Here is a 13,470-nt window from a genome sequence, read left to right as displayed (position 1 = left end):
GCGGACACCAGGCTGCGCAGTTCAGTCTTTTATTTCAAGGCATTTCCGTGACTTGGAAGTTCTCGCAGCAGCCCGCCCGGCGGCCCCGTCACATCCCCATCGTGCGGCCGCGGGCTCGGCCTGATCCCCAGAGAGACGTGCAGCGGGCGCTGCTCGCCGGGCGCCCACCGCCCCCGCTGCTACAGGAAGCTAGCCCGGGTCCTCGTTAAAAAAAGATTATCGCTGACACCAGAAATACCTCTACCTTCGGTTCCCTCTCTTGACCGTCATTATTATTTTTTTTAATTATTTTTCTATTGTCCAAACCCTTTTCTCTTCTTCCCTTCTCTTCCTTCTTCTTCTCTTCTCCCTGTCTCTTCCCTTTTCCATCGCTCTTTCCAATGTCTTCCCCTTTCATTTTTAGCTCCCGTCCTTCCTTCTGGAAGGAACATCCCTTTCTAAGCATTTACCCTCTTCTAGTCTCAGGTCCCATAACCAATAATATCAAGATGACCAAAATTTTTTGCACGCAGAAGGCATGTAGAGAGAAAGGGCATCCTTTTGTGCATAAAGCACCCTTGGATAAAGCACCCAAAGGACCCTACTCTAATCTCTGTAGGCACAGTGCCTAACAAAAAACAAACAAACAAAAAAAAGCTGAGAGAATCTGAGACGGCCAAAGCCTCCTGTCCTTTCCAGCAGCAAAGAGGTAGATGCAGAAGAGCTTTCCATGTAGACTTGAAAGGGGAAACTTCGTGGGCAAATCCTCATCAACTCCTTTTGTTGGCAGCCCTTTATGCAAAGCACTGGCGTGTTCTCTTGGCTGTTGCCAACAGGAGAACAAACAGCTATACAAGTATTTAACAAAGATTAGATCAGTTGGATGCACTGGCTAAGCTATACCTGGTTTATACAGCAGGAGCGTGACACACAAGCTAATGAATTAACCTAGCATGTAATCCTCAGGGGGTAATAATCAGTTTTGATGCAGCTAAGTGAAACAGCACTGATTTTAAAAAGTCCAAAGCTAGGTAGGATCAGCTTCAAAAAGGAGAAATATAGGTTAAACGTGGCAAAAATACATTGTATCAAAAAGATGTTTTTCTGCTTTTCTTCACTCAACTCTTTGCCCTGTGGTGTATGGGCCATTTGTGCGTGAAAAGTCTTGTTGATCTTCATCCAAATCCAAAATGTCTGGGATATCATCTGACTCTGAAGAGAGGTCTGTAATAGTGAAATCTGGAACCTGTATAGGAACAAAATTTCAATCAATTCAAAAGTAAAACTAAATAAATTTGTGCAGTATTCCTGACTGAAGTCAGGAGATGAAGATGCTCAGCATCTCTAGAAATCAGACCCAAAGTACTGAATAGGGAGTGAAATATGCTCAGTCACACATTGAACATAAATACAGCATTAAGACCAAATATTATGCAAGATCTAAATCAGTTGCTTGGAAGACAGGATTTGGTAGTAGAAGTGGAACAGAGCTAAACACACTGAGTGCATTTAGTGAAAACGACTAGAAAATTAAAAATTGAAGATTTTAAACTTGTTTTGCCTTTCTTCTTTCCTTGGGATCAATGGGTTATACAATGGAGAAGCCTAGAGAAGCTTGATATAGACTGCTTTGTACTGCCCTGCCTGCCTACCACACCAAACCTTTCCCAAGGACACAAATATCCGGAACTGCAAAAATACGCTGACCTCTATTTCAACTGCACATATTGTATTCTGTATTTTAAGCAGCTACTGGGTTTCAGGAATAGTTAGACATTAGTGGACACATGGATGTTACACACTTCTAAAAACCTTGGCTAAGACACTTAGGAGCTTAAGTCCCATTAGCAGGACTTAAATTACTTTGTCTCTTCTGAAAAAATGAGATAGAATTAAGCAATTTACTCATAACCAGAAGTTTTCTACCCCAAGTGAAAAATTCATATATGTACAGTTTGATTCATGGTTAGGTTTAATGTTGGTAATATGATCAATACTTGAAGACAGACAGGATCATCACGTGCTTGCTCATGGCACTTTGGTTCTGTATGTCTGAAAAAGCAGTGATTTGAAGAGGCTTCTAAGCGTTTAGAATCACAGAATCCTGGAATGGTTTGGGTTGGAAGGGACCTTAAAGATCATCTGGTTCCAACCCTCTGCCATGGGCACGGACACCTTCCACAAGTTTTTAAACTTGTTTTGCCTTTCTTCTTTCCTTGGGATCAATGGGTTATACAAAGGAACCTGCCTAGAGACAAGGTTGCCCAAAACCCCATCCAAGCTGCCCTTGCACACTTCCAGGGATAGGACATCCACAGCTTCTCTGGGCAGCCTGTTCCAGTGCCTCGCCATCAGTACTGGCTGGAGAAGCACTTTTAATTCATTCAGTAACTGCAAAACACCTTGCTTATGACCAACTTTTAGCAAAAACATAGGAAAGAGAAGTCTATGCTTTGCCTTCCCTGAAGACATGCCAGAAGAACAGAGAACACACCGAAGGAGAAAGATTGCTACTGCAGCTATCAGGTTGTAGACAGCATTGAAGCACTGAGTGTGAATTACTCAGTTCCTTGGAGAGTAGTTGACTGTAGGACACCGGGAACTTAGAAATATTAATTAAAATATTAATTAAAACTGAGCTTTGGAAGACTTTAAACAGCATGCCATGTATCAGGCAATAGTATGAGTACAATGAAATGCCTACACCACTTTGAGAGCCTAAGCTTGCTCAAAATTAAATCAGTATTAAATCTTCTCCTAAAACTCGAAAGGCAGCAGGAATGTGGGAAAGACATTCTTCAACCAGCAAGAATCATCCTGCATCTTTCTGCTTATTGCATTTACCTAAATCTCTAATTACTGTACTTAGAAAAACAATATATTTTGTCATTATCAGCAGATGACCCCATATCTCATATCATAGTACAAATGGAGATATGTAACAAGTCTAAGGCAAAGTAGCTCTTGGGGAATTTGGAGTTCGTTTGCAAATTCATTTAAAAATGTGCCCAAATAGATAGTTTAACCAACTGGTTTATCCCCAGCACAAATATAGGGGAGAGAATGAGTTGAGAGCAGCTCTGAGGAGAGGGACTCGGGGATGTTGGTGAATGAAAAACTCCAAATGAGCTGGCAACGTATTCTTGCAGCCAGAAAGTCAACTGCATCCCGGGCTGCATCAAAAGAAGCCTAGCCAGCAGGTCAAGAGAGGCGATTCTGCCTCTCTGCTCTTGTGAGACCCCAACTGGAGTCCTGTGTTCAACCCTGGGACCCCCAGCAGAAGAAGGACATGGACCTGTTAGATCAGGTCCAGAGGAGGGCCGCAAGGATGACCAAAGGGTTAGAGCACCTCTGCTACAAAGACAGACTGAGGGAGTCGGGTTTGTTCAGCCTGCAGAAGAGACGTTCCGGGGAGACTTTACAGGGGGGCTTCGAGTACCTAAGGGGGGGCTACAGGAAAGCTGAGGAGGGACTCTTTGTCAGGGGGTGGAGTGATAGGACAGGGGGGAATGGCTTTAAACTAAAAGAGGTTAGATTTAGATCAGATATATGGAGGAAAACCTTCACTCAGAGGGTGGTGAGGCACTGGCACAGGTTCCCAGAGAAGCTGTGGATGCCCCATCCCTGGAGGTGCTCAAGGCCAGGCTGGATGGGGCTTTGGGCAGCCTGGTCTGGTGGGAGGTGTCCCTGACCATGGGAGGGAGGTTGGAACTGGATGGCCTTTAAGGTCCCTTCCAACCCAACTCTGTGATTCTAAAATTCTGTTTTTAGGCTGAGCAGGGTACATAACCATGCTCAGTAACTATGTCTGACCACTGCTAATTTTCACTACAGCATAGTTGCAAGTCACCTCTATTATTTATATCCATGTTTCTCCTACAGATAATGGGATAATCAACATTTCCAATTTTTCCAATTTAAGTTTATGCTCTCTTTACATCCTCAGTGCGTACATAAAGGAGTCAACTGCTTACGAACATGCTAGTAAGATGTTCATAGACATTAAATAATTTTAAATGGGAGTGTAGCTGTGCATGAGAGTAAAACAGGGTTGGTGTCAGTATCATTTATCTCAGTTTTGAACATACTAAGTTGTTTTAAAAACACACTGCCGTCTGCACCAGTCTAAGTAAATCAATGCAAAGCCTCCACTGTTATGGGCTTGCTTCGGTAAAGGACTTTCAGTTCTGTATCACCTTTGTGTTTAACTGTACTCTCATTTCATAGTTGCTAGGATGTTAGGAAGTTGAAACAAAGCCATAAGACAATTCTTGCAAGAATAGGGCTAGATATGACCCTTCTTTGTACTTTTCCTCTGTAAGATAGAGTTAGATCTTCTGAAATGAAATAGTATAAAACTTGCAGAACCCTTGCATGGAATAATGCAAAACATACTTCAGCGTTTTTGCTGTCTTAGTGTCCAAATGTTAATATCAACACTAACTTAATTATAAGCTCATCCACTTTTTTCTTGCTGTATTTTTAGAGATGAGCGAGTAGCAATTTGAGATTATTCTTGTTTTGCACTTCCAGAAGAAGCACTTAGTTTTAGTCAGACTGTATATTATGCAAAAAAAATCAATTTTTCATTCATAGTACAACATGTAGTACATTCAACAAAACACTGTGCACAATAACACCATCTAGCTTCTACAAGATTTTCCATCATGCAAATAATGAACAGATTACACTTAAAAAGTAATAAAAGAAGGTTCCCTTTTCTCTTCTTAACCAGCTGGCTTGGAGAAGTTTTTTTGTTCTTTATTGGGGTTTTTTTGAGAGCTATTTATTTTTAAAACAGAAAAGATTTAAGTTGTTCTGAAATCCTTTCACCTGTTTCTTTTCACCTAGCTTACCTTACTAGCTACATAGCACTACCAGAAATTATACAGTTTAGAAAAGATTCTATGGAATGAAGTCATCACCTTACAAAGGGGGAGAGATTTCAAAAGCTTTCCGCATTTCTTTAGTTTGAGGTAAACTAAAGAACTCCAGCCCTTATACAAATCTTGTAATTTTGGCTTTACTAATATGTATACTGCTATAAATACATTTGTGAAGCTTTATTTCACCTCCCATCATTTTCAACGCATCTGGTCTCATTTCACCTGGTCTCATTTTAAAAAAAAAATCCCAAGAAACTTCATAGCTCTCAAAAACACTTTTGAGGGTATTGCTTAGGTTTTTTTTGTTTTTTTTTTTTTTTTAAAGCAAGCAAGTTCATGTTGTGTAACTGCTTGATATATGCAATTATATGGAAACAGGTAAAATTACAGGGACAATCTATGAGTAGGCTCTGCTGTGTTAATATTTTAGGTTTTCTTCATTCCATGTGAGATTTTTCAGTAGTTATTAGAACGCACATCAGCTTCAGTTCACAGGTTCTGGAAGATGTCCAAGACATCCATGCCTCCAGTAGGCAATTTAATTGGCATTCCACCTGTGCTAGAAAATGTTAGGTTTTGTCTGAAGTCCCTTAATTGCAATAAAGACTAGAGACATGCTATACTAAATTACCAGCAAGATATCCATGCCATAAAAACTACAGTTCAGTTCCAACACCCAGCGCTGTCCTCATTAAGATGATCCAATAATCTAAATGCAAGGACTTGTACTGGGTACAATAAACCAAGAACATACTAATTCACCATTATTTAGCCTTCTCTTCTTCCAACAAAGAGCCCCCCATTCCACTGGGAGTCGGAAACTTAATATTCTGTATACTTGGTTTCTATGTGGGGAAAAAAGTCACAGTACAAAAATGCAGGAGTTTTTGTAGTGTGTTGGTACAACAGGCTATCAGCACAAACACGTAAACACAACCAGGCATTGCTCTAGTTGTGACCACCAGTTGTACTTCAGCTCTAAAAGGCCAGAGTAACTTACAGAGTTACCCAGAGTTACTTGTTTTGATTCACACTGTTTAGCAACTTCTTTGAATCTGAGACCAACATTGCTAAATTAAATGACTGCAATGCACAGTTGCCTAGGGTATGCATCAAGAACACAACTTACCTGGACAGCAATAAACCAAGAAAGCTTTTTTCCAAGTAACAGTAATTCTCATCAAGGGAAGGGAGTTATAGAAGTTACTAGGGAACAACTCCACCCAAGTAGATGAGTGTTAATTCACATTAGTCACTCAAGTTCAAAAGAGGGTACATAAAGTAAAAAAAGATTAAAGCTTGCATTGACAGTGGAAGAGTACACACTCCTACCAAGTCAGCAGCCAAAGCAGGTAGATGGGAGTCTCATACAGACAACATCTACTAGATGGGGAAGACTGATTTTTTTTCCTATATCCTTTTTTCCTCACTGTAAGGCCATCCACCTGTTCACAGTCTGGACAGGTAACAGTAAGCACAAAAAAAGCAACAGTAAAGCAAAGACTGAATGGAAGGGAAGAAGGAAACACTGCAGCAGTGTTATCTATACACACAAATAGATTCAGATTTTCAATGTGTCTACTTCATTTGCATCGCAAGCTTGCTTTCTCTTGGACCCAGATTAAAGGAGTCACAGAACAGCAAGTTACATGTTTTACACACCATACAAATGGAGACAGACTTTGGCAGCTGAAGCATTTATTACTAAGGTACAAAATGTATTACAAAAAGTTGGCTACAGAAAGCATACAACAGCAGGCACCTGAGTACAAACAGCATGAATCTTGTCTTTATACTGTCAAAAATATACTTTGATAATGATTTGGTCAGGTTACTATGTAATACAATAGTAAGTTTATATCATTAATATTAGCACTGTCACAGCATTCAACTCCAGCTGACTCAGTCAGAAACCCCACTTTCAGCTTTGGAATTCTGCCCTCACAGAATCCTCATGAATCATGTAACAGTTCAATTTGAGACAGTCATTAAAAATAATCAAATGCATGATCTGCAGCAAGTACAGAATTCAGGCATACCTCGCTAGAATGCAAGGCTTTTAAAGGCATTTCATAGCATGTAAGGCTATTATATTACTCTGGTAGAGATTAAGCAGCAGATCAAATGCTTTCAGCTGGGATAAGAATCATTTAGAGTAAGGATATTACTACCATTAATAAGCATAGTGAGGTTTCTCAACTGTACAAACAAGGCGTCTTGACAACTGTAAGCTGCCAGTATTTAGGCACTTCTGTTTGTTTTAGAGTGTCTTTACTACTCAGGACAATACAATGCATTTGTAGGAGAGTGTCCTCTCTAAATCACTTCCCCACTCGTAAGTTTTTTCCCCCCTAAAGCTTTTTGACAGCTACAGTTGTTAGTCACTTGTTTGGTCAGTCTGCAGAGTACATGCATGCTATGCAGTTTACTCAATAGGGTGTTCAAGCTGTTTGTCTTCCTGGCTGGAATTTTTCTCCCCTTCACCTTTGCTCTCAGCATGCTGAATGCCAGGCAGTTGTGGGTAAAAGGGACCTACCAGCCAGTTGAGCGGCGTGTTGTTAACAAGATAATCCATCACATCATCCAGAGACTCTTTCATTTTCTTCAGTTGTCCTTTGCTTGTAGCAAGAAAGCTGTCTGACAGTTCTTGAAAAGAGGATGCTGACCGGAAGATCTGGTAGACATCACCTGCCATTGACCCAACACTGTAAACCTGGTCCTGCACATTCTGTGGCAGACCCTGTAGGCTTGAGACCAGTGTGCGGCAAGTGGTCTGAAGCTGGTGAGTGAGGCTCTGTGCAATAGCTAGAGTTCTCGACTCTATGTGCTGGAAACAAAAACATAATAATCGCCTGTCAGTATCTTTTTGTGACTGTAGCAGTTTTATGTTATTTAAGAGACAAGGAAGCAAAGTAAAAGGGGTGAAAGTAAGATACAGCAGATAACAAGGATTAAGCAAGAAGAGTAACAGACAGCTTCAAAGTACTTGATTTCTCCAATGTTCAAGTACTTTGGAACAGAAGCATTGGTAGTATCTACCCAACAACAGATAAGGAAGCTCTTGTATCAACTCTGGATAGCAAGTTAAAGCAGAGAAGTATTCTAGTGGATGAACCACTATTCAAAGCTCTATAAGACTCAGTGAGTCTGTTCCTCGGGCTGCTTTATGCTGAGGAATTGCTTTGTCCAGTTTGGCCATGAGATAAGTGAATCCTAGCTGGTCTAGATATGGTTAATATCCCAACAAGTTCACAGAATGAGGATTCTCTTGAAAGTAGAATAACCCTTTAGTGTTTGCAGGAAGTAGGCTCATTTAAGAGTTAGGATGTCCTCTGCTTTTCATAAGAGTCACTGGCAGATGCCTGAACTTCATCATTTAGATTCTACTTTTGTACAGAAGCATTCTGTGCTGTTAAAATGAGATGCTGTGCATTTTGGGGACTGTTAGTTAGCCAGTGTTACCTCGACAGTATGCAGTCCATTTATTTCCAGTTTATATTTACATCTATTTACCTCAGCACTATGCGACTCATCACCATCATTTTGACCTGTATATTTCTTCCATTCTGCCCAGGATTGATAGAGTTTCTCCTGAGCATTAAGAAGTTTCTGATTGGCACTATTCATGTTCTTTCTGGCATACTCGATCTGAAATACAGCCAAACAAGGAAGTAAAGTAAGAGTCCAAACAGTTCTATTAGGGCTACCCTAAAAAAAAAAATTACAAAGCTGGTATTTTAAACACGTAAAGTTCAAACAAAAGGCTTTGGAGAACATAAGGATATGCTCCTTCTCCACAGAAAAAGCTAGAAGCAGTTTCAAGATGTTATGTAGTCTACCCCTCTACACCTCAGCTATTTCATCCTCCCCCACTGAACTCGTATACATGGAGCTGTAAGTATATAGAAGACCATAACTATTTATGTACAGTTTGTGCTGTACATAAAGGTACATAGTTAGGATCAGATGACTGAAGCACTCAGGAATGCTCAGAGATACCCACAGCAAGAAGAGCAAGCCCATGAAGAATCCTACGTTTTGTTAATATAAAGACTGAAGTAAAGCACTGAAGTGTTTCTAAATTGCAAGACACTTTCTTCAATGAATAAATGTGTCAGAACTGACCCTTTACAACAAAAACACCTTTTAAACATTACTTCTATTTATGCAGTGCTTAAAATTACAATTAATTGGTCTGTTTTACAGATCAGCTTGATTTAGGACTTCTCCTGACTGGTGGTAAAAAGCTCCATTGGGAAGTGCTTTATATTTTGAAAATCAATTTAGTCACAGCTATCTGATTTTTCCCTGTTTGTTCTCTACATTCAAAAACTATACCAACATTTGTTTTTTATACCTAAAGTGAGAACTTGAACTTACCAGATTAACAGTATGGTGGAGCTGAGAAATCGTCTCCTGGCTTTTCTGTTTAGCATCTCTAACTTTGTTTAAGGCTTGCTGGTAGGCACGTGCACGGACCTTTGATGACAGAGATCCTAGCCGAACATAGTAACTTGGCTTTTGAACTCCAAGTTCAAAACCTTCAACTTTTGCAGCTTCTTTTTCTAGAAAAGTGGAAAGGGAGCAGATTGACCAGTGGAACAAAACTTAAGAGTCCTGATGATATTTCATTTGCTTCATAATAACTGAATATTGGACTTGTTTAGTAGTCCTTTAACAGCAGGTTTGGCTGACAGGCACACATGTAACCCTTACTTAGGTTCATTCTGCTTGCCTGTCAAGAAAACGCTATTACAACCAGGAAGGCCAAAGACAGTTTGGGAAGCACATGCTCCCTCCCTGCTATGAGGTAATAAATGGATGACTGCTTGTTTCTCTCCAATACATGTATACCATCAAAATTAAACCTGACTTGTTCTTACCTAGTTCTGCTTCTGTGAGTGGGAGATACTGGTCCACTAGGGTTTCTGATTTAGTGAGAGCACTGTCCATTCCACTGCTCACCATCTGCACCACACGACTTCCCAAGACAGTGTTAATGCCACCATTAACAACAGACTTGGTCATTTCTACACTGTCTTGCATCGCTTCTTTAGTCTTGTCCACAACTCCAGTGATTGTGTGAGCAACAGTTTCCTTGGCACCAGTCACAGTGGTTGTTACAGCTTCTCTGGCTCCAACAACTACATCCTTAGCATTGGCAACAACCTGACAATGAAAATAGGTTAGTTCACTAAAAATATTTGATAAAAAGAGCTACATAATCCAGATAATACAGAATATATTAAGACAATACAGAATTATATTAAGGCTCATACAAGTCTTATCTAGGAAGAACTTGCACTGAAAGCATATAGACAAAAAGATATGATTGTCACACAGCCTTCAGCTCAACACTCTTCAGTTAATGTAAATCAGTTTGTTTTACAATGAGCAAGAAAAAGTTTTTACAGGATGCCCACCAGTGAACAGCAACTACAGATACATCAAGTAGCAGGCTAATGTAAAAAAAAAAAGAATGGCTCAGTGACCTTCCAAGAGCAAATGATTCTACAGAAATGCACTCCATCTCCTCACTACATCTAAGCTGTGAAGCAAGTGCAGCTTACAGGAACTCCCCTCACTGCATTTTTCATATCAACATCAAAGAGACAGGTATAGAGATCTTCTGCTCAGCATATGTACATGGAGAAGACCTACCTTGTCAGTGGGTTGATTCAGTATAGGCAGTCTCTCTTCAATTTTGTCTAGACCCATACATGCATAGTTGTTGGCAACTACAACTATAAAAGAAATTACAACAGTTCAACAGTTGATTTTAAGTTTTGTTTTGCCTTAGTATAAATAACTCCAATTATTTGTTTTCGAAATGGAGCTCACACAGCAGCACATTTAAAGTAGCTTCTCTCCCCTTTTCAGGGGGATTTGAGGTAGCAAAGCCCCACAAGAAGGCTGGTCTACAGTGCCTTAAGCAAGCTCACTTGCAGGCAGAGGAAGTCTGTTCATATACCTTACAAGCAACTGTTGTAACAGGTTGAAACACCTGGCCTACTGCCAGTTGAAGAAACTAAGGCTCCTGGTTACAACAGCCTTGTGACACAGTTGCCAAATTTAACCACAAGTTACTCTTTGAGAGAAAGCACAAAACACTTGAAAGTAGGTGAAAGGTGAGGAAGGTGTTGCACAAGCAACTACACAATCACCTTGCAAATCACGAGGAGCCAGTCAGTTCAGTATTACGAAAGCTGGAATCAGCTTTGGCTCTGGATTCCACCACTCCCCCAAGTCATACCTATCTGTAATAAGTTACTCAACAAGCAAGGCTTGTTGAGATGGTTGTCAGCTAGCTGAAATAACACTCCAGACCAGCATGACTGTGCTCAACTGTAAGCACATGTTAATATATAAAGCAATCAGTTGAATTAAAGGTATCAACAGCTCCATCTTTGCCTTACTTTGTGGTTCCAGTTTCTGGATGATAGGCATAGCACTTGTCATGGCTACTGAAGTAATTGTCTTCACTCCTTTCTCTGCTATCTCACATACTGACTTCAGATAGGGATGGTTATCCTTTGTAGTAACGTAGGCTGTCGACACCATATCATAGGTGGAGCTCACCAAAGGAAGGTTTGCTACCCTTGATACAATGTTCTGTTTAAAGAGAAAGAGGTTAATTGACTATTTTTCTGAACTATACATTAAAAAACCTACTGGGCTATCTTAAACATACCTGTTGTGGATCAATTGCTGCTAATGCCATTTTTTCAGGTCTTCAGTCTTACACAGCCTATGAAAGAAGCATGTCAGAGTTAGGACATCCTCATATCCACTTCATTTAAACACCAGGCTTTCAAACCAACAATTGCTTTATGATCAACCCCACCAGAATCAAGGGGATTAAGGATGTTTGTTCTTGCATATAGGAGATCCATTTTATTTTAACAATTTAGAAGTCCAAAAGCTTTGTTTCCTAATGCTTTTCATTGGTTTAAGCAATACAAGTACGCCAGATGCAAGAAACAGGCTTTGAAATACAGCAGTTCACTACAGAATTACAACTTGAGTCATGTCTTTTTTCTAGGAGAAATATACTTGGCCTCAACTGTTGAGCCAGGGTGAAGGAAACCTACCCAGCTGTTCTTAAGCTAAGAGTTTATTAAAACTCTCATTTCGGATGTCTAAAGGACAGATGAAGACTCTACCACCAGTATCTTTAATCAGATTAACAAAAGGGAGTCAAGTTTGAAATGTGATTAGTTGTTGTTGTCCAAATATTGTGGACACTTGAAGACTGCGGTGAAATACTCATCTCAGTAACCTCAGATTAATTCTCACCCAAGTTACTCCACTAAACACAGTGGGCTCATTATCTCTGCTGCAGTGTCTGATGCCCACACAGGGTTTCCACTGCTCAGTTACTCAAGAGTTAGAATTCCTGCAGCATGCACAGTTAGAACTCTCCCACAACAGGAAATAACTTTCCTTTGTGCTAATTTAGGAATTACTACCAAGCCCACATTGAAACAGGCTGGGGAGAGCAGTTGTTCAGCAAGCCTACGCTACGCGATTATCTTCCAATGTGCACTCCCATGGAGAAAACAGTAGTAGTTCTCCCCATATAAACCCTATAAAAGGGAGAGGGGAAAGGGATAATGCAGTACCACTTCAAGAGAACACACAGATATGAATGCTCAGAAGCGCATTGTCATTCTGTGAATGCACTGAAGCCAAACATGATCTGCAAGCACTTTTTGCTTTGACAGCTCCATAGAGCACTTCGCTCCTGAAAGGACAGCAGTTCTGAAGGCTGTGTTGCTAGGTGTGCCAGAAAGCCCGACAGCAGCTTTCCTTTTCACATATATAATAATATCAAAACAGGATGCGTTAATTTTCTGCTTCGGGTCAAGTAAACATTTCTCTTTCGTTACATAACGGGCAGTGACAACAGCGTGCTGTTAACACTTTGCAGGCGCATTTGCACACACACCAGCGCGCACACGTGCCAGAAGGCAACTCCCGTAATGAGATTAACCGCTGTACACGAAGCGTGCAAGCAGGTAATAAACAAGGGCTACGAGAATAACAGCGGAGCCCCCCTCCCACCCACCGAGCACTGCCACAACCACCACACGCCCCGCAGCCGCCCGCGCGGCGCCGCACGCCGGGTCGCGGCTGATGCCGGCCGGCAGGAGGAGGGGCCCTCGCCTGAGGGATTATTCGGGGCTGGCAGCGCGTCCCAAAAGGCCCGGCCGCAGGCGGCGGGGCTGCGCGTGGGGATTTCACTCGGCAAGAGGCGAGCTCGGGCCGGCCGCACGGGTACTCGGAGCCTCTGGAGCTACCCCTGCGCCCAGCGGGGGCAGAGGGGCGGACCCCGAGGCGCAGCCCACGCTGTGAGGGCGCCTTTCGGAGGCCCCGTGCCGCCGGTCGGGCCGGGGGGCGGCCATGTGGCGGAGCCGCGCGGTACTCACCGCAGCTGGGAGCGAGGGAGAAGGAGGAGGGTCCGCCGCCACCCGACCGCTCCGGCGCCGCCGCCGCCACGCACTGAGGCGGCTGCCCCACGTCCCGCGACTTATAGGCAGCGGCCGCCGACATCTCGCGAGAGCTGCGCGCGCGTCACGGACGCGCCTCGTCACGGGGTGGGGGT

General features: G+C 42.0%; 1 protein-coding gene across 1 annotated transcript; it reads right to left on the bottom strand.

Moving 5' to 3' along the window:
- Positions 1–13: 13 nt before the first annotated feature.
- Positions 14–13,432, bottom strand: PLIN2 (perilipin 2). Its single transcript, XM_083817112.1, has 9 exons — positions 13,295–13,432; positions 11,557–11,613; positions 11,282–11,477; positions 10,527–10,609; positions 9,749–10,034; positions 9,246–9,430; positions 8,379–8,513; positions 7,402–7,692; positions 14–1,225 (listed from the first exon to the last, which is right to left on the bottom strand). Exons 2-9 carry the CDS (start codon positions 11,584–11,586, stop codon positions 1,094–1,096), a joined length of 1,338 nt encoding a protein of 445 aa, XP_083673238.1. The 5' UTR covers positions 11,587–11,613; positions 13,295–13,432; the 3' UTR covers positions 14–1,093.
- Positions 13,433–13,470: the final 38 nt, after the last annotated feature.

The sequence above is a fragment of the Anser anser genome (assembly GCF_964211835.1).
Source record: "Anser anser genome assembly, chromosome: Z".
Lineage (NCBI taxonomy): Eukaryota > Metazoa > Chordata > Aves > Anseriformes > Anatidae > Anser > Anser anser.
This window is presented reverse-complemented; position numbering and strand designations above follow the sequence as displayed.